Source organism: Suillus plorans (assembly GCF_016647745.1).
Source record: "Suillus plorans strain S12 chromosome Unknown HD556scaffold_66, whole genome shotgun sequence".
Lineage (NCBI taxonomy): Eukaryota > Fungi > Basidiomycota > Agaricomycetes > Boletales > Suillaceae > Suillus > Suillus plorans.
This window is the reverse complement of record NW_024537450.1, coordinates 150,730-177,652: the sequence shown is the minus strand read 5'-3', so window position 1 is coordinate 177,652 and position 26,923 is coordinate 150,730. Positions and strand designations below refer to the sequence as shown.

At 48.3% G+C, this 26,923-nt stretch overlaps 5 protein-coding genes across 5 annotated transcripts; 3 read left to right on the top strand and 2 right to left on the bottom strand.

The window, feature by feature from the left end:
* Positions 1–185: 185 nt before the first annotated feature.
* On the bottom strand, positions 186–9,494 carry HD556DRAFT_1496604 (armadillo-type protein; the record flags this gene model as incomplete). The annotated part of the gene is made up of 27 exons (XM_041308896.1): positions 186–725; positions 779–854; positions 910–1,757; positions 1,813–2,087; positions 2,140–2,380; positions 2,429–2,571; positions 2,624–2,697; positions 2,748–3,009; positions 3,062–3,706; positions 3,755–4,951; positions 5,001–5,033; positions 5,083–5,201; positions 5,248–5,401; positions 5,454–5,668; positions 5,715–5,915; positions 5,968–6,088; positions 6,143–6,501; positions 6,557–6,737; positions 6,791–6,918; positions 6,978–7,315; positions 7,372–7,552; positions 7,604–8,287; positions 8,335–8,444; positions 8,496–8,569; positions 8,620–9,004; positions 9,055–9,267; positions 9,328–9,494. 27 exons carry the CDS (start codon positions 9,492–9,494, stop codon positions 467–469), a joined length of 7,683 nt encoding a protein of 2,560 aa, XP_041155851.1. The 3' UTR covers positions 186–466.
* A 710-nt stretch (positions 9,495–10,204) lies between these two features.
* On the top strand, positions 10,205–10,819 carry HD556DRAFT_1311918 (uncharacterized protein; the record flags this gene model as incomplete). Its single annotated transcript, XM_041300591.1, has 2 exons — positions 10,205–10,484; positions 10,542–10,819. The coding sequence occupies 2 exons, from the start codon at positions 10,205–10,207 to the stop codon at positions 10,817–10,819; spliced, it is 558 nt and encodes a 185-aa protein (XP_041155850.1).
* Positions 10,820–11,326: 507 nt separating this feature from the next.
* HD556DRAFT_1402327 (uncharacterized protein) lies at positions 11,327–13,864 on the bottom strand. The gene is made up of 6 exons (XM_041303850.1): positions 13,515–13,864; positions 12,906–13,445; positions 12,710–12,853; positions 11,949–12,656; positions 11,717–11,897; positions 11,327–11,662 (listed from the first exon to the last, which is right to left on the bottom strand). The coding sequence occupies exons 1-6, from the start codon at positions 13,785–13,787 to the stop codon at positions 11,577–11,579; spliced, it is 1,932 nt and encodes a 643-aa protein (XP_041155849.1). The 5' UTR covers positions 13,788–13,864; the 3' UTR covers positions 11,327–11,576.
* A 26-nt stretch (positions 13,865–13,890) lies between these two features.
* On the top strand, positions 13,891–22,680 carry HD556DRAFT_1402321 (armadillo-type protein). Its single transcript, XM_041303849.1, has 14 exons — positions 13,891–14,092; positions 14,145–14,225; positions 14,279–14,478; positions 14,535–14,913; positions 14,962–15,250; positions 15,305–16,007; positions 16,055–16,344; positions 16,394–16,680; positions 16,734–20,140; positions 20,202–21,807; positions 21,861–22,020; positions 22,068–22,210; positions 22,260–22,351; positions 22,407–22,680. The coding sequence occupies exons 1-14, from the start codon at positions 14,030–14,032 to the stop codon at positions 22,447–22,449; spliced, it is 7,743 nt and encodes a 2,580-aa protein (XP_041155848.1). The 5' UTR covers positions 13,891–14,029; the 3' UTR covers positions 22,450–22,680.
* A 2,627-nt stretch (positions 22,681–25,307) lies between these two features.
* On the top strand, positions 25,308–26,764 carry HD556DRAFT_848096 (uncharacterized protein). The gene is made up of 4 exons (XM_041311817.1): positions 25,308–25,626; positions 25,681–25,889; positions 25,942–26,159; positions 26,211–26,764. The coding sequence occupies exons 1-4, from the start codon at positions 25,537–25,539 to the stop codon at positions 26,669–26,671; spliced, it is 978 nt and encodes a 325-aa protein (XP_041155847.1). The 5' UTR covers positions 25,308–25,536; the 3' UTR covers positions 26,672–26,764.
* Positions 26,765–26,923: the final 159 nt, after the last annotated feature.

The window sequence follows — 26,923 nt, the reverse complement described above, 5'->3', positions numbered from 1 at the left end:
GCATGATCCATTCTTATTCATACTATGAGTGAGAATTTATCTTCTCTCTGAATTTGCTTGCTTTCCTATTTACTACTTCACTTCCAAACGTACCTTGATAACTTGATGCTGACAGTCGTGTGTCACTTTAGGACCAAGATCAAAGGTCTCGGGGCTGGATTATATCAATTTGTTCGCAATGATTCTTGCGTTATAGAGCCTCATCTACCAAAATGACATGTTTGCATTCGGTCAGCTTACAACATCCGTGGGCCCAATCAAATTCTCAATGAGATCTAGCCAGTGTCAATGTTGGATTCATTTGTTCTAAACGAGTGGTCATAAATGGTTGGTTCCGCATGTATCCGCCTTCTCGTCGTCTACATTTGGGCAGGTGTCTCAAACTTTTGAGAGCCCGAGCCCATTGGTAAATAGGATTGCGGAAAATGTTCGTGAGATTGTGAAGATAGCGCACACCCAAGATACATCAAAATATCCCAGCAAGGCTCTCCTCGTCCACTGCCATGTTTTTCAATATATCTCTGGCTTCTCTCGCAGGTCGTGATATAGTGGAGCGTTCGTTGGCGGCACTTTCTTTGACTTTCAGAGCAACACTGCGCAAGAGCCCCAGTTTGGCGAACAGCGTGGCCGCTGGGTCTAGGTAGTCGTCCGAATCGGGAGATAGGACAGCAACGATGGCATGTGATGCTAGGGCCGATGGAGGTGTTCCAGATATCAGGTATGCACTGGTGATGATGATCAATACGTGAAACCAAGTGGAGGCGTTCTTTTCACTTACTTGACAATCGGCTTCAGTGATTGCGGATTTGTTGACAATGAGGCTATCAACGCTGCTGTTGCCTGAACATAGTGATCTAGAGATTCGTTAGCAAACGCACGAGACCAATCCTAGTTCTCAATAAAACTCACCCTCATGAGATTCTCGGAATGCGTCATGGACAAGTTCAATGCACGATTCCCTAGCCTTATCCCCAATACCACCGTGCGCGGAAGAACTCTTCACGACGTTCGATAATGCAAGGACAAAGCTAGCAGCAATCTCCTCCTCGCTTGATCTCGCACCAGCGATGAGCTCCGTAACAACAGGATCAACTCTTGGCTGGCTGTGCATGAGGATACCCAAAGCATCTGCTGCACGAGTTCGTACAACAGCAGAGGAGGTGTCGCTGACTGCCTTGACAAACGTGCGCTGAAGCTGAGGGAAGAACGGTTTAACATGACCGGGAATTCTCTCAAGCATGGAGGCCAGTGCACTGAGGATGGCGGTCTTCACACCAGGAGGATATGTGGTGGCTTGTGTTGCAACGCGGATGAGGGGCCCGGTGAATGGCACCACGAAAGGTTTGATAGCAGACTCCTCCGTCCGTTCCACCAAGTCTCCGATAGCATACGCTGCATTCTCGCGTTGTTCGTTGCTGCCATTCGTGAGACCAGCAATAATGATAGGGACGGTGGGTGCGACTCCCTTTTGCAGACTGAATCCAGGAACATATCGGCCAGGTGCACCAGTGCTCTCGATCGTCCGGCGCAGAGGGACCACGAGGGACTCCAGCTCATCCTTTGGCACTGACTTGACGAATACATCAAATGCCTGCCAAGCCGCAGTATGGACCGGAACCTCTTGGTCATCGAAGAGAGACACAAGTTGTCGGACCCAGTCAACGCGGTATAACGACGAGTCTAGGTCAGATTCCTCGCAGAACACTGCAAAGAGATTACAGGAGCTAATCCGCCGTTTTGGTGCATCACTCTTGGCCCTGAGCCAGAAGATGATAAGTAAATATGCAAGCTTACAGAGCAGGAGCAACTGACCATCCAAGCAAGAGTAACATCAAGGTGTTCAAACCTTCTGGGTCTTCTATTGAGGCTAGAAGTGCACGCACAGCCTCATCGATAGCATCCCGTAGTTCATCGTCTTGGTCTTCTTCCAAAACCTTCACTAATGCTCCAAGGATGACAATGAGGCGCTTGCTCAAGGCATGCCCAGCAACGGTAACAAGAGACGCTAAAGCTCTGGCATTGAAAACCGTCATGGGTGTGGCAATCAAGGTTGGGATGAGAACAGGGAATACAGTAGACGCTCGGACCTTTGATTGGATAAGTACATCCTTGTTCACAAACGAAAAGGACGATACATACCGACATGACCTCCCTCAAGGCTTGAAGTGCGGTGTCTGAACTTGCACCAGGCTGGCGTAAAGCCTCCAACAAAGTAGGGATCGTCTGGTCGATCGCTTTTGCACCGAGATGCTCTTGGAGCACATCGAATGCCTTCGCAGCCGCCGAACGTACACTAGCGTCGTCATCCACTAGAGAGGCACGGACCATGTTGATGATTTCGTTTTCATGGCCATCACGTTGTGCATCGGATGTGCTCTCGCTAAATGCCGTGAGACACTACGAAAGAGGAGAAAAGAAGGGTCCTTACATTACATCGCACAACATAAGGCAAACACCTTCACGGGTACGAATATCAGGAGAATGTGATTTGGTATGAAGAATCGAGAAAATTTCGCCCAGAACCTTCTCGCCAGACTTGCGGCTTAGCTCTGCCGTGGTACGACTGGCAGTCTTGAAGAAAGAGATGAACGAAGAAATATTTAATTATGCCGTGTCAACTTACCTCTTGCTGTTCGAACTCTTCGCTGGAATACAGTTTCACCAACTGACCAACAAGTTCCGGGAGAATTTCGCGTACTATGTCGTCATCATCAATTGCAACCATCAGACACATCCGCGTGACTCACCAGTGCGGGGTGTGTTGTGCACAAGTGCCTTCCATATGTGAACAGAAGATTGCCGAACAACGTTGACTGCATCTTGCCTTGCAAGATATAATGCCGATAAAATACGGTTACGGCGTTCTTCTCCAAGAACATCTGTAAGCGCGCGGCGAGAAGATTCTACGACTGCAACTTCGGCCACTTCCTCTTCATCTTCAACTTCAGCCTTCCCACTAATACCTGATACCTTGAATAAGAGCTCTCCGACCAGAGTGATTGATGATTGCTAACGACCGGTGGTCAAGTCATGTAAAAATATGCTGCAAAAAAGGACTTACCCTAATGCGCCAACCGGCATCGAACATGCCTTGCTCAAGTTCAGGCAGGAGCAAGTCAATCGCCTTGGTGGAGTAATTGGTTACAATCATCCGCCCTGCTCGCATAGCAGCTTCCCGAACGTACTCTTCCGTGTCAGACAGTCCGCTCAAGATGGGGGATATGATTTTCGGTAAATGTGGTTGGAATCGAGCGCCGAAGGTAGCCGGTAGATATACGAGGAGAGACATGAAACCTTCCCTGACGGTACTCCGAGGGGACTGCGCATTTGCAATAATGTCAGGGAGAAGGCCTTCAAGTCGTTCCATGCCAAGTCCGGAAAGCACTTCGCTGAGACCCTGAGCCGCACCTTGTCGATCAACGCCAGAGGTGTCGGTCTTAAGTGTTCTCAAAAGTCCAGGGACGACGTCAGGGAAGTGGGCTTCTCCGAGACGTTCAACGAGCGTCCCGAGCGCCTTTGCAGCAGTCGCGCGTGCTTCTGGCACGGGATCAACCAGAACGACATGCACCAATGGTAAGAGCGAAGACAAGTACGGCACAAAATCCTTGGAGTCCGTTAAAGATGCGAGATTGCCAACAATTTGGGCGGCTCTCTTCTTGCCCTCCGTGCCTCGTTCCCGTAATCCACGCTCGATAATGGGTATGACCTGTGAACCCATAAGCTTTGAAAACAGCAATTTGAAGCAGCAGCTCACCAGCGCCAGAGAAGAGTGATCGATGTAGTGCATGAATGATGTCTTCAGGAGGGCTGACAAAGCGTTTGTCGTCTTCGCAGGATCCACAAGCGCCTTCAGTAGCGTCGGAACAAGAGCCTGTATCTCAGGGTTATTGATCACTTCTCCAAACTGTTTTAGACTCTTGTTAGCTGCAGTTTTGACCTGAGCATGGGTATCCGTCAGAACGCCAGTAAGGCGCGGAATGACGATGGGCAGTGATAGTGATAGTTGTCGGGGCGAGCAGTAGGCCATCATGCCCATCAATTCGATGGAACCCTTTTTAGATCTCCACTGTTTCTCGTCCAAACCAGACAATAATGAAGGGAGAATGAGCTTAACGCCATACCCGGACATATTACCCATGATCACCCTTGCTGCATCCTGAGCAGCCTCGCGTACGTCTGCTGTCGTGTCACCGAACACGGTCAACAGAATGGGGAGGATAAATGTGATGTATGGCTCGAATAGTCGGCCAAGCGTGTTCGACAAAGTTTCAAATGCAAACATTGCGCCTTGACGCGTTTCAAAACTCTTTTTATCCTCAGCAGCTGTCCGGAGGCGGTTGATGACATCATATTCTTTCATGGCGCCTATTCCCAAACCCTTGATGGTACCTGCAAGACCATAGGCAGCTCCCCGTCGACTGGCATATTTCGACCCATCAAAGAGTTCCTCAAATAAGTGATCAACGAGCGTGCGAACACCCGGGCCCATGAGTTTGACTAGGGGGACAAGACAGTCGGAAACAGCTATTTGAACTTGTTCTGCCGGAGTTTTGAGAGCTTCGACCAGTCGGTCGACAATGCTGGGAATGCGTGTATCCGAAGCGTCGAGATGCCTGGCAACTCGTCCGAACAGAATGACAACGGCTTCCTTGATTTGATCCCCAGTTTCATTCGCAGCACTCGGGCCACCTAGATGTTCTTCAAAAGTCGAGAGTAGCCCCGCAAGCCGCTTTGAGCCATGGATATCGATCACAGCAGTTCCAGCCCGAAGCATTCCGCGGCGCACGTCCGATGACCTGTCACCCAATGCTTCGTCCTTAATCAAGAATACGAAGAACGGTTCAACCTGGTTCTCTGTGAATGACGGAGCCAAGTGCTCAAATGCAAGGGCCACTGCCACCCGGGTAGCCCATGGATCGGAGCGATCGAGGCTAGAAGCAATAACCATGCCCTGGGCATCAAGTGAGGATCAGAATCGGAAAGTTTAATATGGCACTAACGTATTGGTCAAACTCGGGTGCAAGGATTTTAGCCTTCAAACTGATTAGAGCCAAGCACGTAAAGAAGGATGAGGAATCATACCTTTTCCCGGTAGAAGTCTTGTAGAGCAGCTATGGTCAGTGCACTCTTTCGAGGCCAATAAATTACAGCCTCCGCGATGGCCGATGCCGTGCTGGTTCGAACGTACGCATTGTTGTGCTCTAATAGACACATTAGAATTTAAGTATAGAAACATGGACTACACACCGAGATAGCTCATGAGCTTGTCAAGGAAGTCTTCTGGCACATCCAAGCCATTATCCTCCCACGCGTGATTAGCGAGACGGGCATTCTGCTCGTCATCGTCATGGCAGGCTATCCAAAGTTGCGGAGACCAATCAAGATCGGTCAAATCGAATGGCTACGAAAACGATGAACACAAGTGACGCAAAGTGCAAGAAAATGATACTGACCTGGATGGCTTGCAGACAAGCGTTCCTGACGTAGACCTCTTGCAATAGTGTGCCATCAATGAGCACACCGACCTCATCACGGGTCGCATTCGACTGCACAGCCTCCCCGAGGTCAATGAGAACAAATGACGCTTCCTTGCTAAGTCGCGGCTGATGTCTTATGGCATGAAGGACGTGCTCCATGGTTGCTGTTCGGGGAAATGCTGCATCCGAAACTGCAAGAGTATTAGAAGCGCATCAACTCTTACACCGAAGACAAACATTCGCTGCAGTGAAACTTGATGATGTCGAGCACGAGAGTTATTTGTTCGAGTGCTTCATCGCCATCATCTTGGCCGGCGTCTACACCACCCTTCAGTAACACCTGTGCAAGGAGTGGGAATGCATAGGAAAAGGTTGCAGCGTCAAACGGAGTTTGTTCTGATAGCGATCGCAGACGATAGAGAACGCGTAGCACAAGAGCTAGAGAATTGTTAACACATCACTTGTTTTTCAGACGACAGGTAAAACCTACAGCTAAGTTGTTCAGCCTGCAGTTCCTCGGGCACCGATGCTATCCCAAGGCTTCGCAATGTCGCCACACCAACCCACTTGTGGAACGTGTCCAAACGTGCTGAGCAGCACTTGGCGAGGTCCTAGCACGGAAGATATGAGTGCAAAGCGCGCAAAGGAAACCCACACAGACCTACCAAATAGGCTTCAAATGCTTGCGACCCGATCAGCCTCGATCCTTGACCCATAGCTCCCTCCAATAAGAGCGATAAAATGGAGGAAACATACATGCGCAACTCGGGGACATTAATAGACGCTAAACTCTGAATGTATGACAACCCTCGTCGCAGATTGAGCTTGATAGTGGTGACTCGCTGTCGCACAATTGCTTCCTTGTCCAGCTGTGCTTGTACGAGGGCTTGAGCTTGCTTCGACAGCGTAACTGTCGCGCCACCCTTCTTGTTCGCAAGCGATTTACGAAGCTCGGCTTCCCAGCGGGCAATATCAGCGTCTTTCCCCTTCTTAGGACCTTCCTCTCCCTTCTGAGAGGAAAGAACTGCGCAACAAGAACACAATGAATATAACGTAATTCCTATAATTCATTTACTTACCATCTACGTACGTCACGCCTTCTGGCGTTTCCCAGATACCGAACTCAGCTTCGGACAGTGCATTGATTTTCGAAGGGTCGATATCGGCTCGTAACTGCTCCATGATCTTCGGTAATACATTTTGGGGACATACAAACGCCAATGTGCTAATCGCTCGATAGCTCGCGTCCGCGAAGCCAAACTTGGAATCCATAATTATCAGCGCGATCAGAAAACGTGGACATACACAAATACCTTTGAATCAATGGTGGATGCTGTCAAAATGCTCGACATCGCTTGGTCAACCCGACGAGAAATTAAATTGTGCGGGTCCACGCCAGCCTTCTGGCACAACTCAATCCATAGCATGCGGGATGGAGGACCTAATACGTTTTTAAAGTGTTCAGCGGCAGTCGATAGGGTAGTAAAGGAGGAAGCTCACAAACGGCAGAGTGATGTGCCAGAACAATGAGGTCTACTAGTTGATCGTCTCTCTTCCCCGCACCGGCTTCTTCCTTATGGCCGCAGCACAGTAGAAGTGCTGCACACCTTCGCTGATTGTCTGGAGCAGGTTGTTCCGTCTCTTCTGTTGCTGATGCATTCTTGACGACGGCGGACTTCTCTTTGATCAATGAAGCTGTCAGTGCTTCGCGCAGGATCGAAATGACAAGCTGTGGGAGTGATTGAACAGCTGCTTCGATAGTCTGAATCGCTACCCTGCGAACTTCAGATGACTGTGAGTGAATGGAAAGATGAACAAAAACGGAGCCGAGTTGCAACCTGAGAATGATGTCAAAATGAAAGAAGTAATGTAAGACGATTATACTGGCCGTAACTGCTCGCTTTTGAGCAGCTCGTTCTTCAGGCGGAAAAGAGATAGGTTCGCGGCACGTAAAAGCCACAGCTCGTCTTCTACGTCAGTCAATTTTTGGTATATTTTATCCGAAATGACGAATGAAGGCTTGGCTTGTGTGCCGGTCAGAACTTCGATGGATGCGTTGCGAGTTATGATATCACCTTGAAGAAATGAGTACGAAACGTAGCATCGACCGAAGAGAATGGACATACCAAACTTCCCCGTGTTTGTCAGGGGACCCATGAACAGAGCAAGGGCAACATATCCCTCCAATGGACCAACTGCTGCAGTCAGAGGATTTGCGGTCACAACCTTTAGGTTAGTTTCAAGAGCACTTATGACGCCCGTTGAAAAAGCCAAAGCAGCATCGGTATCGACCCTGTCAATGTTCCAAAGCGCTGACCCAGCGATAGATACAAAGGCTCTCCTGACGACAGGCTTCGTGTTGGTCATCTCCTTCGCAATCACAGCTGTCGCATCTGTAGGTACTTCCATATTTCCCTTGAGGATAAAAGTGAGATGTACCGCCATGATCGATACCAGCACGCCAATAGCCGCGTCATTCGTTTCCTTCACGAGTAGCTGAGGCACATTCTGAACGACAGTAGCCGAAACCTCAGCGCTTGGCGGCATCGTGGCGAGCATTGCATAAAGCGTAAGTCGATGTTCTGGGCCTGTGGTTTTACCAGTCTTGGGCGGTGTCAAAACATCCGTGAGCGCTGCACCAACGCTGGTAGAATCGATGCCCTTGGAGATCAGGACCTTGAAAAGCCCTGTGGCGTTCGTGCGCACGGCAGGGTTGCTAGACTTGGCGGAGTTGAGGGAGGCAGTAAGGAGTTTTTTGAATGTAGCGGAGTCGAGGTTATGAGAGTACGCAAGTAAAAAATCTGCGATTACTGCGAGCAGTTAGTCGGATATTGACGAACCTAATGTACATACATACCACTCAGTGAATATTCTGGTGATCGCAAAAGTGCCTTTTCCATAGCTGGTAACACAGTCGCTGTTAGATCGCTAGAGGTTACACAAGTCCCTATGAAGTCGTGAAGCGCGCTCTGCCACGACGTATATTGAGATTTGATATCAGGTAACAGATATGGGCACCTTACAGAGGAGTGCGACGGAACAGGATTTTTGGACATCACAACGCAAGTCGTATAAAGATCGAGGATGCCATTCTGGTATCGCATTCAGCAGGTACCACACTGGAAGAACATGCTTATATTACCTTGATCGCGGAAGGAATTTGGGTGAGCGATTTGTCCTTCACATTTTTCAGACGAAGTGTCACATCCACAGCAGAACTCAGTAACGAAATCTGTATAAGGGGAGTTTGGCTAGATTTTGCTTGCGCTACGAGTGTTGCCATGAGAGTGGGAAGCTCTTCTGGTACAGACCTAAGGGCCCTGCGTGTACGGACAAATGCACTTTTCTGCATAGTTGGTTTTGTCCGCGTAGAGCGGTTAAGCTGCATGTCAAGAAGTGTCGCGAAGATTTCGACGAGCACTGTCCACAAAGGGGAGGAAGTAAAGCCAGGAGAGGACCGCAGACACGTTGCATAAAGCCCGCATGCCCAACTTAAGAGAACGAAGATATCTGCAGGAGCATATGTGCTATATGCTAATATCAGCCAACATCTAGAGGTGAGAGATGAGAACCAGACCTTGGTGAACCACGCTTAGCTATGTGTGATACTTCGTTCGCAAGCCATCCTAGAACTTGCTCTGTGACTCCCAACTTTTGGCCAGCATCAGCTGTCTCATCCTTCTCAATCAATGTCATTCCCACTTCCTCGACGGCATCGCGGGAAGCGCCATCAACGTATCGGGGATATGTTTGCGTCAGGAGTTGAAAAACATCCATGATTTGCCTTAGGCTCAATCCTTGAAAACAATTTGAAATTACAATGTTGCTCGACTACTGTGAATTGCAGCACGTGCCTCCGTTGTTCGCAAGCCATAAAAGTTCTTCCTGTAAGAACTGCAGGCGAATTCTGGTACTGCTGGTTAACAGTCTTCCCTGTGCGATTTGCATGGCCTTTTGCCAGTCCTCTTGTACGAGATCTCTGGCCCATAATTGTCTGCTCGTATCCTCACCATCCATCTCGTGCGACGGGTTTGTCGCTGAGACTAGCCACGATTCGATATCGGTTTTGCCTAAGGACTCCGATCGACCTAGTCTCTTGAGCTTTGCAAGTGGCGCTTTATGAGGCAGGATGAATGGGCAGGTCGGTATGTAACGATGCTAACAGTATTCTCGTACTTGTCTCTGCGAAATCAAGAAGTCGACTTGAAGAAACTTGGAAGTGAAGATAGAATATCCAGAAACATTACATTATGTAATTAATGATATATTTCGCACACTAACCCAATTTGATCTTTGATCGAAGCACAAGGAAGCCTTTGGAGGCGAAAGCTTATAACAAGAGAAATCAAGACATGGCATAATCACTCTCTTGGTCTCTCACCACATCCATCGTCGCTCCTTTACCTTCGCATTCAGGCGGGCTTTTATCACGCGTCGATCCTCCAAGTACTACTAATTGCGACTTGTCTACAACTGCTAGACCTACCTAATCCAACACTGTATAGTCAAACCGTAGTATGTACTACTTCTACGACATCAAGAGCATGCTGACAGTCGGCTCGCTTGGAATAAACAGATAATTTTGACTGTTTCTATACTCACTCATTATCAACTTGTGTCCAAAAATAGTCATTTTACGTGCGGTGGGTTCATACTGAATAATACCTTCCGAGTTGAACTTGTGACCCACAGATCACTGACTGTAGATTCATTGAAGCACCATAGCCATGCCTTTCACCGACGACGGAAGTCCCACCGATACTTCTATCTCTCCCACTGAGACTGAGACGGACCTTGGCTTCAGTCCTCCGAGAGACTGGCATGCTGTAGCCGTAGCCGTGACCGTTGGCGTTGTTGGCGTCTTCCTGTTTGCGCTCATCACATGGCTTCTCCTACGCCTGCGTCGCAGACCAGCTGATGAAGTCGATGCAGCTTTCTCCCCCCGCATGCGGCGCATCTTCACATTAGATAATGCTCGACTCTCGACTGAGTCCAAGTTCAGTTTCAGTAAGTTCCTGCTACTCAAGAGAGAAGTACCATTCTTATGTATATTTTTTTTTCCAGTGCGGAAACCGATGCGAGTAGCTCACCAGCAGGACGATGGTTCTTGGGACTTTTCGGACCCAGACCCGACGCAATTATACATACCTTCCATTCCGAAGTGTCAGCTCTCCTCGCCGTGCGCGCCACCACGTTCGAATCGCTCTAGTATATACAAGGGCGAGCTGTCCCCCGCTCACTCGGATCTTGAGGCTCCTCCACCTGCTTACTGCGTAGACGGAACTATGTGGTCCATGTGTACCCCTCCAACAGACCATCCGCCCCAAGCCATTGCCTACTAGTTTTGCTCAGTTATTCTTACCTTCACCTTCACGCTGTTGTTCCCATTTTTGCTACCTTCGGCACTTTAATTTTTCTGCATTTCGAACTGCCTTTCGTCAGGTGCCCTTGTTTGTGACTTTTTAGGATTGTATAACTGATACGCCGTGTACCATACAGAGACCCTGATAGCACAGCTCAACATGGCACACGACCACGATCGTCGATATGTATAACCACACTTGTACTTCATACTACTGCTTGTGGTTAATATATCAAAGATCTGCGTTCTTCTAATAACTATGGCGTCATCAAATACTTATAATCGGAAAGTGAGGGAATGCACACTACATGAGTATGATCGATCGCATGGCCAACCAATCCAACTTCAACACATTGCTGATTCTTTTGCTGAACGAATATCAATGGGCTTTCCATCAAATGTTAATAATATTTGAGTCCAAATTCCATTCATAAAAAAGGTCAGGATTCCCAAGGTGATGTTCGTACAAGTTGTCTCCAGCTAGCCTTCGTGCGGCGCAGTGATGGCCAATCACTGCAGAGACTTAAGGTAAGTAACATGTGCCGCTGTCGTTCTCTCGTTGATCCAAAAGAGGCAGGATCACTCGCCAAAATTCCGCATGATCATGAAATTATCAACAAGGATGGTTATATACTAGTACGTGATTGAATTAAAAAGTTTAGTGATGAGTTATACAAAAGCCGCATGCAGAGAAACTCTGACAAAACAGTAAAACCATATGAAGAATGGCATAAGAGTCAACCAACGAGATCCTCATCAGAGTCAGAAATAGTAAAGGGAGAGCTGCGAGCCCTTTTCTTCATTGCGCCAGGCGATTCAGAGACTAGGTATCAGAGGTGAGACAGAGTAAGTATCCAATCAAAGGCAATGCACGAACCGGTGGTTGATCGGTGACGTTTTGAGGAAGGGCCAGAAATCTGGGGCTCTAGAGTGGTTGCATGAATCTGGTCCTTTGTTTTGGGAATCTTGAATTGAACGGCCACCCTGACATCACAAGACAAATCTGAATCCATTGCCATGCTACAGTTATGGAGACGAGTGCTGTTGGATTTGAGAGCCTGATGCGTGTGTAAGTTACATGCAAGCTTGATGAACCATCGAGTACTTACATGTACAAGGGCATTCAACGTCTTGGCAACCTCCAAATTCAACGCGCTATCCTTTTCAGTTGTTGCTTGGGCACAAGTCATATGTTTGACGTATGTGACAAGCTCTTTTATCGCATCCTGATCCCGTTGCTCTAGCTGAATCTGTTGCAGCTTTGACTTGAAGGCTTCGTCTATGTTAGCAGACGTAATGGGAGTGACACCCTTGGGAATCTCTATGTCGTCCCACCACTGCCACATTATACTCGTCGCAAATTTGTCACTAAGTCGAAAGTGAAAGTTCGGTTTCATCATTTGAACGAGAATATGCTCGAGTTGCTTTCTGAGGCCAGCGATAATGGAGTCCGCCAAGATCACAGTTCTGTATTCCCTTGCTTTTCGTAGTTCGAGCAATACTGCCTTGACCAAGGGTTCGATGTCACGTTTTGCATTCTTCAGTGTCTTGTCTCGCCACCTCCATTTCGTGACACGCATAGCATAGGTACCCCTGCTCTGGCTAAAGCATAAGTTCCCTTTCGAAATGTTCTTCATTGACACAAGAAGTTGTTCAAATACTCGTTTCTCATCTCTTGGAAGTTTGTCGAAAGCGATATTGACCTGCACCATGTCTTTGGGACGGTCCTGTTGAGTCTCCTCCTGGCTGATTGTCGACATCGTGTTGTGAAGGTGGAGTAACAGAGTGTTTCGGCGCTCCCACAAGAAATGACATAGCTTTCATCACGATCATCAGCGAGTAGCTTGTGATAGATACACACCCACCATACCTGTATATCTGCATCTGGTGCATAGATCCTTACTACATGGTTTACGACATTGTGGATCATTACCTCTGATTTGTCGTCCATCTCGTGGCTCTTGACATGAAGAGCAGGGTAATACTCGAGAAGGGGCTCGAACCACCTGCAAATCTGTAGTCAGTTAGCGTGGTACTGAACCCAGTGTTTGAGGATAAATACATACTTCAATTACCCCTTCCTTCACGACACTGAGAGACGACCATGCATAGTCTAGCAGCCAAGCAGACAACAGGGGAATGGGTGCATTGCTTGCATCATCCTGAGGTGACAACCACACAGCAATACGAGCTGTTATCTTGTCATATCGTCGCATGACATCGTTTGCCTCTATGGCGTCGTTGCTCTCTTCCAACCATTTTTTTCGCAAAATTGTTGTGATCTTGTGACGGTAGTGTTTCAAGGCGCCTAGGTACGCATTGGTCTTCTCACCTATGTCAGTGTGAATACATGTACTAAATACGTCCTCGGCACAAGTATCGATCTTATCGAATACATCATCAAAAACCGCAAGGTTTGATATGTCTTGCGAGTTAGTGATCTGCATTTTCCATAGGCCAATTTGTCTCTGAGCTTCGGCACCCTCGGGACCATCATCATCAGCCTGTTCTAGGGTGGCATTTACAGTCTTGTAATCTGGGAAATCGTCGTCGGACGCTAATTTCTTCATGGTATCAATCTGCGACACAATAAATCGAAGGTATAGCTTGGTAAATGGACAGTTGCGTTAGCACTGGGCAGTAAAGATAGTTGCAATGAACCTAAAGAAACCTACCCCCATTACTGTTTCAATAGATTTCTCCAGCCAAACAACAGAAAACTCCCGCCGTCCACGGAAGTGACGACCGAGGGGAAGAAGTACGAGAGCCAGGACTAAGATGAGCTTTTCGTAACTCAGAACCTTCACCAGGCGTGAATTGTGGCCTATATGTCTGCGTTCTTGAGCAAGTTTCGCTTTAGCACTCTCGTAAGATGAGTCATTTGGTGATGATAAGTGCGCCTGGAGAATTTCTTCGAGAATGGCGCTCAAACCCGATTCTTCGGACATCTGGTTGTGCAGTGTGCACGGAACAACTACAACTTAGGGATCCGTGTAAGTCTTTTCACGGAAGCTGTACCTCCGGGATTGGACTGTTTGGCAAAGGCTTCTGATCCAAACAACCTTTTCGAGATCGCAAATTTTGGACCGAAAGCCAACCGGAGCAGTCAGTGTTTTATGACCGCCATCTGTCCTCATAAACGGTAGCGCGACATTTTTTTCTGACAGTCCTTTGCGACATTCTGAAAGCCATGGATTCGGACTCAGACTCAGGCGAGGGAACCAGTGCAGTTCCCCGCGCGAACCGATTCAAGGTGCTTCAAATATTGTCGAGTTCATTCGCTTGATTGACCGCGCATCATTTAGCATCAATCATACAAGAAAAGCCTGAAGGAGGTCCATCTGCCATCTGCTCTTGACCTCACCAAGTTCGATCATGATATTTCGGTAAGTTTGAGGTTGGTCTCATCGATCCACGTGGATTGCTGAAGCAGGTCCAGGACAACGAATCCCATTTTTATCTAGCTCTTCAACAATGGCGGCAGCTCAATCTCTCCCCAGCGTTTATTCAGTTCGCGAACAAGGTTGACTCGCTTTCAATATCTATGCCCATACTCTTGCATAACTGGAAGGATATCGTTGACTTGTGGAAAAGTGCCTTGGATGCATCAGACAATGAAGCTTTGATAGCTCTGCTTGAGTACGCCTCTCAGCTTAACACCTGATGTAATGTTCTCTAACCGTATAATTATTTAGCCTCCTGAATAAGTTGGCTCACGATCTACGAACCACACTTGCTCCGTCATATGCGGATTTACTAGAGGTCCTCTTGCGACTTCTGCCACAACCCATATCAGCACCCTCCCTTACAGCTCTCCTGGCGACACTCTCAGGACTATTCAGGTATCTTCTCGTACCGTCAATCAATCTCGATCTTTTGGACCAGACGTGGTCTTCTTTTCGCGCGGTGCTTCCAACGTGCAATTCTGATGTCCAGCGCGCCGCAGCCGAGGTTTGGGGTTCCGTACTCCGGCGGCTGAAGAGCGTTGCGAGGGAGAGAGCTGTAATTTTGATGGCAAAGAATTTGGAAGGCGTCGAGGATGCCAGCGCTTGGATGATGATCTTTGCATGCAAAGTGCGTATTGCTGCTTAACTTTAGTTGCTAATTTTAATACGCCTGCAGTCTGTTTCCCAAACCTTGCACACCAGTGCAGGATCATCGATAGCTTCTCTCATTGACTGCCACCTGACAAGTGATCGCCCTGAATTGTCGTATACACTCCTTCGGCGTGTGCTGACCGCCTTAATTCACCACTGCAATGGCCCGGAAGACTTTTCGGTTGTTGCGAGCCTCATCGTTGATCGCTTCTGTGCCGTATCGCAGACTGGTGGCGCGAATCACCAAGATCTTCAACGTGTCATGCAAATTACGTCTGTCATATGTGCAGTTCATCAAGGATCGCGACTGTCTAGTATGTCGTCATTGTTTCTCAGTCTTGCGTACCCGTTAAACTTTGTACCTGTAGCAAACCATCTAACACAACTTGCCTCAAGACTGGCGTCGCTGCCGCTTGATGTACCTCTGCATTCCGAAATTTTGAATTTTACGTCTTCACTTCTCACTGCTGGTGACATGTCAATGTCCACAGGGCCAGGACGTGCATTTGTCGCTCGGGCTCTTGGTGTTCCTTCCTTCGGCTTGATGCTCTGCGGTGTCCTTGCGGAGCTAGGATGGGGTGGTTGGAAGCTTGTTGGACTACCCGCCCTTCTCAAAGCAACCCCTACTCTCCTTCAGGCAGAGCACACTCTCACGTTGCGTCTTCTCGCATCTCTGCAACATTCAGGAAAGTTGGGCGAGGTCGATATCGTCTGGAAGCGAAGCGTCGATCGGTGGATACAAACCCACTTATCTAGCTGGGAAATTAGTGATGAGTCGGTGGATCACTTGTACGACATCATAAGTCTCTCCATATTCGTCGACTCACTGGCGCCCTTATTGGTGCCCATCATTGAACGCGCACTAAACACGCCGACACCCGAGGCGAATTGGCAAGCATCACATGCCAATGCGGCCTGGGTGATCGGAACATGCATGCAAGCTTTGTCTCGATGCAAATCAGCTTCCTGGGAAACGCAAGTGGATTTGTCGGCCTGGACGGCAGAGATCGTGGAGCATTGGTCGTGGTCTGATAAAGTATTGATAGGTCTAGTCGCACTTCTCGAAGCATGGTAATTCCGTGACCTCATTCTGGTTTGTTCTTGCTGACACAAAATAGCCCTTCTTCATCTCAATCTCTTCCAATCGCCCAATTATATTCCCGTCTGCAATCACGGCTACTTTCCCCTTCTCGAACATTGCGTTCAAATGTCTTGGCATTATTGACATCGAAGATGGTTAAATCTTCTCCCGCAGAACACGAAGCGCTGAAGCGCTGTCTGCAGGGTGACGAAGTGTCCCTTGACATGCATGGCGTGCGCGAGCGCGTTCTTCGAATAGGCAGATTATACCAGGTCGTGAGAGATGATGGTTCACTTTCCGCTGATATCTGTATTCGCTGGCTTGTTTGTACGTATACCGTCCCATTTATGCAGGCATTTCGCTGATGTCGTATTAGCTCAACTGAAGGTCAACTTACGACCGATATGGTCCCCAGCGTCACAAGCTCTCTCTTCCTTAGCCCAGAAGTTTGGCGATGTCGTCTGGAATATCATATTCTCGGAGCTACAACGACCCCAGGGAGCCAATCAAATTCCTGACTGGCTGACTGCTACCAAGGATGGTCAGAATGTCATGGATCCCTGGGAAGAAGAGCGATCTTGGAGGGACCCCACCGCACATCGGGTTCGGGGTGCTGCTGTAAGCTGGCTAGATACATTTCACCACCGCAAAATCATCGTTTCGGTAGGTCTTCTAGTTAGCACTTCAACTAGCGTCCTATTAACGATGTGACATAGGAACAAAAATCGTCCGATCGGTTTGATCCCGTCACGTTCGAAGCTCAGATCCTCCTCACTCTCGGACAATGTACATCTTTGGCGGAAAAACATAACCGCGAGTTGGTGACATACTTCATTTCAATCGCAAGTCCGGATGCTCTATCACGATTGCCGAAATATAAGCTTCAGGCGTGGTTGACGCTGTTCAGCAAGTTTAGCAATCCCAAGGCTCTGCACTCCACAGATACACTGCGAGAACTGTACCTCTCCCTCCTATCCCATCCCGATCGGGAACTGCAAAAGGTATCCTTATCCTGTCTGCTCGCGTACAAGTCGCCCCACCTCCAGCATCACCAAGCGAAGTTAGGATTACTCCTCGACGAAACAAAATGGAGAGACGAGTTGACATCTTTGCATATGTCATCGATAGAGATCAAAGACCGGCCTCAAGTAGTGGATATCATCGTCCGTCTGTTATATGGCCTTATGTTGGAAAAGAAGGGTCGCTCTAGAGGCAGTGATCGTCGAGCTGCCGTGCTGACAGCACTCGCAGGATGCACAGACGAGGAGCTCTATCTTCTAGTGGATCTGATGTTGAAACCCATGCAAGCGGACAGCCATGCTCACCAGGACAACTTCTTCTCGCTGCGCCCTATTTCCTCAGACATCCCGTTAAAGCAGCAGTCTGGTTACCTGACTTTGTTGGGTGACGTGCTGAAGAACCTTGGATCGAGATTAACCACATATTGGCCGGCTTTACTCGGGACCACACTCGATATAGTTGCTAACGCTCAGAATCATTTGTCGAATGTGACGGCAGTCGATGCGGATGGGCAGGTGGAAGATGAAGCAAACGAGGAGGAGAGCGAATCCGGAGAGGTATCCAATTCCAGAGTTTTGCGTTATTTGAGGCAGCAAGGCCTCAAGCGGCTTGCCGAATTTTTCCGCTGCCCAGTCGAATTTGACTTCACGACCTATCTCTCCGCATCATTTCCCGCTATTGTGACTCCACGTCTGGAGTTATTGGATCAAGAAAATACTCAAGCCCCTTCCGCGCTCCTGGAATTGTTCTATGTTTGGACCAATCAGCCAGAATATTCGGTCCACCTCGTACAACACGACTCCCGTGTACTGCCGAAGGTTCTCGACTGCCTCGTGGCGGTTAACGTCAAACCAGCAGTGATCAACAGAGTCTTCGACATCGTAGAGCGCCTGCTGTCGTATTCCGCGGATGACAGTAAATTTTTGGGTCTGCTTGTTCAGCCACATATATCGCAGTTGCTCAAGAACCTCACAACTTTGGTCGAACGCACGAAGGCTGATACAGCACTTTCAAGTCCAATCACACAACGTCAAATCAGCATACTTTCGGAGGTCGCTCGCTACGCTGAAGATTCTACGCAGGCTTTGACTCTTCTCGGCCTTCTCTCCCCTTTGCTACGCAAATCCAGCAGAATCATCTCTGAGAAAATCAAAGTCAAACTTCTTAGCACCCTCGGCCATATATTCCCTCTCCTAACTGAGCTGTCAGATTCCTCCTCCGTCGAATTCTCGAAGGCATATGAACTTCTTTCGCAGCTCTTTATGTCACTTCGCTTTACCGCCTCTCGACTCGCCCTCACTTCAGCATTCAATAAGCTCTCAGCGATTAATCCAAGTATTCAAGAGCTTGCAAGCCTGCTTGAATCACTTAATGCTTGCTCATCGAAGCGGATTGATGAACCTGACTTTAATCGTCGGTTGACTGCGTTCATGATGCTCAATGAGCAGAAGTACGCTACGTTATCATCTCGTGAATGGCTTCCTGTCCTTTCGAATGCGCTTTATTTTGTGCAGGACGCCGACGAGCTGGCCATTCGCAATAACGCCGCTTTCACAATCAGACGCTTCATCGACCTTACATGCGACCCATCAAATTCAGAATTCGAAGCACTTCTCATGCGAACTACCCTTCCGGCATTGAAGAACGCCTTGAAATCCAAGCACGAGCTTGTCCGTGCAGAGTCGCTTGGTGTTATTTCGTACGCAGTATCAAAATGTGACAGAATCCCCTCCCTGCAGGAGATGCGTCCGCTCCTTGCTGGTGGTGACGAGGAAGCTAGTTTCTTCAGCAATATTCATCACATACAGATTCATCGTCGCACGAGAGCTTTGAGACGCCTTGCGGAGTACTGTGACGAGGGGGCCATGCGCAACAGAACCTTAGTTGAGGTCTTCCTTCCGCTCGTTGAGCATTACATTGTCCCAACAGCATCGCTCGATCATCTCCTTGTCTCAGAAGCGATCAATTCTATTGGGCGCATTGCGAAACAGCTTGGGTGGAGTGCATACTCGGCCCTCGTGTACAAGTATATCCGGGCGTCAAAAGACAAGAGTGAAGGCGTCCGGGTTTACGTTCGTGCTTTGGTTGCGATTCTTGAAAACTTCCACTTTTCCGTCGAAGAAGCTGTGCAGCAAGTTGACGCGTCCGCAGATGACATTGCGAATAGCGACCACGAGGAGTCGGTAGAGGAATCGCTGCCAATTCCACCAGCTGATAAACAGGACACCAAAAAAATCGCTGACGCTGTCCATACCCGTCTTCTACCTTCGCTTTTGGCTTACCTGTCTAATCGCGACGAGACAGAGGATTCCCTTCGCATTCCGATATCCATGGGTATTGCTAAGGTCGCCTTGCATTTACCCTCTGCCTCCAGAGATCTACAAGTAGGCAGGCTCCTAACGGTCCTCAGTCAGATATTGCGTAGCAAGTCACAAGATACTCGTGACCTTGTGCGAGATACGATTTGCAGGATAGCTGTCGCACTTGGTTCCCCGTATCTACCCATTCTGTTTCGGGAGCTCCGTGCAGCACTCCTGCGTGGACCGCAACTACATGTTCTAGCATTTGTATTCCATGCAGTGCTTACCCATGTCACATCTGCGCAGGGCAGCAATGATCCTGCTGTTCAAGATCTGGATAACTGTGTCGCTGATATTGCCCATGTCTCTGCTGAAGTGGTTTTCGGAGAATCAGGAAAGGATGTCCAACACGAAGACTTCCGGACGAAAATGCGTGAAGTACGCAGTAGCTCTTCCAAGGGATTCGATTGTTTCGGGTTGGCTGCTCGATATGTTTCTCCCAAACGCATTAGTGCGCTCCTCCTACCGCTGCGCTCTATCATCGCAGAAACGGGTTCCTTGAAGATCCTGCAGCAGGTTGACGAAGTTCTCAGACGTGTTGCCAGTGGACTCAATAGCAATGCAAGGCTCACACCTGCTGAATTGTTGATTCTGTGCCACACCCTGATCAGTCAAAATGCCAAATTCTTGCAGGAAGCTCCCAAGCCCAAAGCTAGCAAGACTATCAAAAAAGCTGATGCTATCGTCCAGCGACAACGCCAAATCGTCGTGAACACTGATCATTATACAAATAATTCTTTCCGGTGAGCCTCGTATCATGCATCATGCATTCACCGTATCTTTTTTACTTATTGGACTCCGCAGTTTTGTCGTCTTCGGTTTGGAGCTCTTTAATACTGCATTCCGACGCTCTCGATTTGACTTTCAGGACAAGCAGATCATCAATCGTTTAGACCCGCTTGTAAAGCTCATCGGAAATGCTCTTTATTCATCCTCAGAACCGGTCCTTATTGCTTCTTTCAAGGCATCGGCTAGCATTCTTCAATGTCCACTCAAGTCAGTTTCATCGTCTGCACCAGTCATCGCCCGTCAAATACTGGCCATCGTCCGTTCTACTGGTAGTGGAGAGTCCGAAATTGCTCAGGCCGGTCTCAAGGCTCTGGCGAGTATACTACGAGAGTGCGAGGGCGCTCAGGTCAAAGAGAAAGATCTACTCTTCTTGATTGAATTGGTTTCACCCTACCTCGAGGACTTCGACAGGCAGAGCACCGTTTTTGCGTTACTGAGAGCTATTGTGGCACGACGGTTGATTGTACCTGAGCTTTACGACGTTATGGCTGACGTATCCGCTATCTTGGTCACGTCACAAGCGACACAGACTCGCGAGTCCGCTCGATCCCTTCTTCTTCAGTTTCTCCTCGACTATCCTCAAGGCTCTGGAAGACTGCAGACCACCCTCGGTTTCTTTGCCCGAAATCTTTCGTATGAACATGCGTCAGGACGTTCAAGTGTTCTCGAACTCTTAGGTGCGCTTGTGAACAAGTTCGACTCTGCATTGCTGGCAAAACACGCGGAGATGATCTTCGTTGCCCTTGTACTCTGTCTTGCCAACGACGAGGATAAGTCTTGCAGAGAAGCTTCCGCATCAGTCCTTCAAAGCTTGATCAAGAGGTTGGGAGAGGACGAGAGAAAAGTACTTGTTGGTCATCTGCACGCGTGGGCCAGTCAACAAGGGCAAGCAAAACTTAGGGCGGTTGCGGTGCAGGTATACGGGCTCATCATCGACGCTTTACAGCGAGAAGCTTCTCCGCATGCCGCTGCCCTGTTCGCCGATGTTCAAGAGATCTTGGACGACAGCATTCAGTCGCTGACCCTGTTGGATGACGATGGCGATGGAAAAGACATGGATGTTGACGTGGAATGGCAACCGCCGTACCAGGCAATGCTTGCTGTCTCGAAGCTCTTGCAGACCTTGCCTGAGCATACGCTTGATGCGATAAAAACCACCCAGGATAAACTCGTCCCATACCTCCTCTTTCCACACGCTTGGGTACGCTCAGCAGCTTGTCGGCTGTTGGGCGTGTTCTTCGCATTTTACGGCCCTACCCCCACTCTCGAGAATTCGCACCTTACCCTCCAGTTGATGAAAGATATTGCAGAGAAGCTATGCACACAGTTGAAGAGCTCCAATCTCGACGCACCTCTTGGTCTACAGATTGTGAAGAACCTTTTCTTCGTAGGAAAATTATTCTGCACTGTCCCCTCTTCCTCGCCATCCGGGAGTAATACCAACCACACAGCTGAGACAGACTCGGATGGTGGTGAGAGCGATGACTCCGCTGAACAATCAAAACCTACGCAAATGAGCCGAGAAAAAAGCTCTCAGGATCCCCTACCTTGGCTCTTCTCCAAGCTGTCGTATCAAGCTCGCTCAGCCCACATCGCGCGGCGGAACCGCGGCAATGCCCCTGTGAGTTCGGTTAATGCCATCAAATCTAACTTCCTCTAACTTTCCTGTTTCAGAATCAAACAACCTGGTCGTTGGCTCCCTTGTCCATTCTGCGCTTCTTTGCTGCCATGGCGTCTCACATGGAGGCCACTCAACTTGAGCGGTTCTTGACGCACATACTTACACCTGTTTATCGGATAACGGAGGACGATACAATCCGGGATGCCGGAATGGGTATGCATATTACTTCTCAAGTTGGTCATATATTCATAGCATTGCAGAGGTGCTGAAAGTTACGGCCACCGAACTTCTTGACTTGCTTCAAAACAAAGTTGGCACGACGGTTTTTGCCAATACGTACAACCGCATCAGGCAGGGAGCATCTAGCATCCAGCAAGAAAGACGAGTAGCGCGGGCCACGAAGGTGGGTTGGGTTCTGTTCATCTTGCACTGGTACTCATCACTTCGAGCAGGCGACCACCAACCCAGAAGCTGCTGCCAAACGGAAATTGGCTCGAAATGTAGGCAAGAAGGAAAGCCGGAAGAGAAAGAATCGTACCTTTGCGTAAGTGATACGGAGAGCTGTTTATTCACAGACTAAGTCGGACGCCAATTTACAGTGACAGCAGAGGGAGGCTGAAGAGACAAAAAGAGGGAGAATAGCATCACTCATCCGAATCGTCAATAATTTATTTTACATTTCTTACATTGTTGCTTATAACACTCAATTACGTTGCTTGTTCTTTCTTTCTACCTGTTCTTGGCAACCAGAAGCCGCAGTTCACTTGATTGATGTCGGTGATGTGGAATAAGATCGGCCTGGATGTTGTTCAGACATAGGTCCTATCATTTCAGGAACAAATCAGAAGCGTGATTTTACCCATTATAATAGATGTATCAATATTTAATTAATTTAATTCAACCAGCGTTCTTGAATCTTGTTCCTGTCGTCATCAGGTGTTGCACATCCGCGAAGGGAGGTGGTTCAAGTTGTTACCGCTGCGGACTGATGGGGCACGTCCCACATCAGGGCATTCACGATTTCAGCATATAAGGACACCGGGGGTCCAGTATATTAGAAAGTACTGTCCTACATAGAGTTCACTCTCAATGGACAAAAATCGGAATCAAAAAAAAAAAAAAGTTGTTACCGCTAACAATGGATGATCGCGAGGCGCATGCACAGTATACTTAGGATCTAGCAATGGACCCCTCGCACTGTGGCAATAAACATAGTTGTCTGAATAGTAAGTCCTTGGTGTCGGTAAGTAGGTCAGCTGTAGCAAACTACAGGGCATTTCCAAATATTCATACCCAGATTATGCATAAAAATCGGTCTCTGATATGAGCATATGTCATATGGGTAGTAGGATGCATTGACTTCGCCGCGATCGATCCTTGATTCCTTTTGAACGCATGCCGACCAGTGCGCCCCCTAGCGTCGCCAAGGAAAGATACAAGTTATTGAAGGAGACACTGCATAAGAATGGCACGCCTCGCTGGTTCCGAGCTTCTTAAAACAAAACGTCGGTGACCTATGCACATCGTTAGTGGAAGCGCTTACTATTTCGCCCGTCAAGGATCTTCCATTACTAGTAGCTCCCTCGTGCTTGTGCAGTACATTTCGTTTAGGGTTAATTCGGGGACTGGGGTGCCAGGGCTGGTACCAGGGAAGGTCGGGAGTAGATCATTGAGTGCGGAACAGTAGGGACTCCGGGTATGTAGTGCGTCCAAGTAGCAGCTTGTCCATATATAGTTGATGTTGCGTGCAAGATTGTGGCTCTGCCACAGATAAATGTGCCGAATTTTGCTTCGGTGACGGAGCTTGCGCTGCCTGTGAGTGGAAGCAGTGCGTAATAGTGAAGATGTGTGGGATACAGCGAGCTTTAGTAATAGATGGTTTTATTCCAACATTAAACATGATACATACGATGTGATGCGCGGGAACAATGACTGCTGACGTGCTACGGAGATGGGATCAGATGGAGTAGGAGAAGTTGATATTCTGCGATTGAGACAATCACGATACATGATATACGGGGGTACTGGGATTCGAGGTTTATGATATCCATCGGCGGAGAGATTTTCAATCGCTGGATCCATCCCAAATTGTCAAAAGACAGTCTGCTGGCATTCCAGATAGTATACGTTGAATGCAAGGCTATTGGTGGATAGGTTCTTTCTAAAACCATAAAAAACGGCACTCCGCACATAAAAGAAAGCCATCTTCCTACTGACCCTTCATATTTATTTCATCTCATATCACATCATCATGCGTTTCTCCTCTGCAATTGTCCTCGCCATCGTCGCTGGATTGGCGGCATCAAGCTCTGCCACGCCCGTTGAGGGCTCTGCCACAGATAAATGTGCCGAATTTTGCTTCGGTGACGGAGCTTGCGCTGCTTGTGAGTGGAAGCAGTGCGTAAGTATTGGTGATTTTTGGATTTGATGACATGACTCACCTGTAAGACAGGTTTGGTTTATATGCTCAGTGAGTCGTGTTTCTGCTTTCACATCAGTGCAGTATAGCCGTTGGCACTGACACGCGAGTTACTAGTAATATCTTGAGTTCATCAATGGGCCGTCAGGAAAACATCGATAGAGTGGGGGTGATTTTCGTTTGATTGGGAAATGTCACTTAAGGACGACAATGATATTGCCATACAGATCAGTCCATGGCGCAGTGTCAGTGACTGTTGCTGAATCGCCGTAACGGATATGGACCTGTAGATCGTACATTTATACATATCTGCACCTAGTAATAAAAACACACCTAGGTCACCCTTGTCCGAGTCTACTTTGACTTTTGACTTTTCAAAAACGTTCGTCAAGATCTCGGCTCCGGTAAGCACGATGTGGACGGAAAAGCTGCTTCACATGATTGTCGTCTATAATCATCATGCGCCTGTAGAACTTCTATACGTTTATAATTTTGAGTATGTGTGTGCATGAGACACTATGTCGGTCATCATGTCAAGCGGTAAATTGTTAATCGTGGGTGCGACGGATTCTTGCATTACCAATAGTTAATGTACAGCTGTAACCATTAATCGATTAACCAGGATTAACCATGTCGTGAGGATTTTCAACTCATATGGTAGTAGTTCCTGTTGAGATTTGAGGCATGTATCCAATTTCTGGGTATGGCACCGGCCCAGGCCCGTGCAGTAAGCGTACTGGTGGATCTACGTGTAATAGCGCGGCACTTACCGAATCTCTGTTTTTCCACGCTGCCAGCCTGCAGTTCATAATTAATGAGATTAATATTGGCCTGGGCCCTGTACAGTGTCATAGGTCATAAGAGAATTTGTATCATTTCAGGAAGTGGAAACCGGCCAAATCAGAAGCAGTGTTTAACCAGTGTGACCGATAGTTCTTGTTCATTTGCAAGCCTGTCGTGTTGCACATTCGCGTAGGGAGGTTGCCACCGCTAACAATGGATGATCGTGAGGCGCATGCGTATACTTGGGATCTGGCGGTGGACCCCCTCGCACTCTAGCACTAAAAATGGCTGTCTGAATTGAGTAAGTCTTTGGTGTCGGTAGGTTGGCTGTAGCAAGCTACAAGACAGTCTCGGATATGAGCATACAGTAGTCTGGCAGTACAAAATGAGTGTGGCACGAGCCCGACGGCACGTGGGAGTGGTCTAGACTCCACAGAACCACCAATTAATTTACGTACGACCATCTACGGACATGACCCATGCCTTGCCCTCTGACCACTATCGCGATCACTTGACAACATACTAACATGGTGAGAGCAGAACGAAAATATGTCGACCTCATACGGCAAAGCACCCCAGGCCTCTTCGCTAACTGGGATCCAGAGAACCCAATCAAGGTCAGCGATATCGCGTTGATGTAATAGAAGGGGTACGCTGACTGAATGACGCAGGTCGGATCGTACGGTCGTTTCGACCTTGATACATCACGATTCACTGTCCTCGGCAACATATATGATCCAGAATTTCAAGTCCTTCTCGATGCTGTCCATGGAAATTTCAAGATGTCAGACTATCCGCCAGAGTTGGATCCAGTAGAGCAGGATATGATTGTCACCTCCACGGGTGCTAGGAAGCATCTCTTTGATCCAGGACCAAATGCGTGAGTGCAACTGAGAGGGTCTTGTCGTGTTATTGTTCTGACCCTCTGCTAGCAAGAAAGAGAACTTCAAAAAAGCTTCATTCAAGATGAATTTCAAGTTCCTCTCAGGCAAGCGAAGTGCTGTTCTCATCATGCACAAGCCACGTCTGTATCACATTCCACGTAATAAAGTCCTCGACGTGCTATACAGAATACCAGAATTCAATGGTCTGTTCATCGTTCCATCGGTCTACAAGTGCCGCGCATGGTCCATCTATCTATCAAGTAAACGTACGTCCTTTCTGTTCCAGTCCGTGAATCGTGCTCATGTCCATAATCAAGTCGAAGAGATTGTCTCTATAGCACTTCTTCCGTCGAAGGTTGGCTTCGACCTTGAATGGTGGTGCAGCTCGGACTCGGACTTCCTGCGCCAGGGCACCGACAAGGATGGCTTCGCTTCACCCCTCTTCTCAGGAAAACAAAAACTACCGTTGATTCGACGTTATATGCGTGGTATGCCTGTACCAGACCCTGAACCAGGCGATAAATTGTGTGTTGCCCCTGTAGCATTTGACAGGTTGATCACGCTTACTGATTCGCAACATAGCTGGATAGATGGATGTCCAGGTTGGGAGCCCGTTGATGAGGATGGTTATGATGATCCTATATGGGAAGAGGTAATTTTCGATTTCTCCCTAGTTTCGGAAATCCTCACTTGGTGTTATTCCCGCAGGATTATGAGCCGAATGTCGCGAGAGTGTGGCGACGCATCATGTGTAAATCTTCCACGCAGTGGTGAATAATTTTACCACCTTATCTTCTTTGTGTATTGTAGCAAGGACAGGGTCACGGATTATGTAGACAGACGAACATTCTTACGTTTCTCAGGTTGTGGCTGTGTAAACTGCAACCGATCGATCGGAGAAGTTGAACGTTGCATCAATGTTGCAAGTACTGCGGTATCATAAACTAGCATAGCGCCACATCTCATGTTGGTCCAATTCAAATCACAGTCGTACCGCCCTCCAATCATCATAGCCCGATGCCCGAGGGAT

Coding starts and splice junctions, on each gene's coding strand:
- HD556DRAFT_848096 (XM_041311817.1), top strand. CDS start 25,537: ATGGTGAGAGCAGAACGAAAATATGTCGACCTCATACGGCAAAGCACC. Junction 25,890..25,941: donor TTTGATCCAGGACCAAATGC/GTGAGTGCAACT, acceptor ACCCTCTGCTAG/CAAGAAAGAGAACTTCAAAA. Junction 26,160..26,210: donor CATCTATCTATCAAGTAAAC/GTACGTCCTTTC, acceptor TCCATAATCAAG/TCGAAGAGATTGTCTCTATA.
- HD556DRAFT_1402327 (XM_041303850.1), bottom strand. CDS start 13,787: ATGTCCGAAGAATCGGGTTTGAGCGCCATTCTCGAAGAAATTCTCCAG. Junction 12,657..12,709: donor CACCAGATGCAGATATACAG/GTATGGTGGGTG, acceptor TCGTGATGAAAG/CTATGTCATTTCTTGTGGGA. Junction 11,663..11,716: donor ACGTCACCGATCAACCACCG/GTTCGTGCATTG, acceptor TCTGATACCTAG/TCTCTGAATCGCCTGGCGCA.
- HD556DRAFT_1402321 (XM_041303849.1), top strand. CDS start 14,030: ATGGATTCGGACTCAGACTCAGGCGAGGGAACCAGTGCAGTTCCCCGC. Junction 14,914..14,961: donor TGATGATCTTTGCATGCAAA/GTGCGTATTGCT, acceptor ATACGCCTGCAG/TCTGTTTCCCAAACCTTGCA. Junction 21,808..21,860: donor GGAACCGCGGCAATGCCCCT/GTGAGTTCGGTT, acceptor TTCCTGTTTCAG/AATCAAACAACCTGGTCGTT.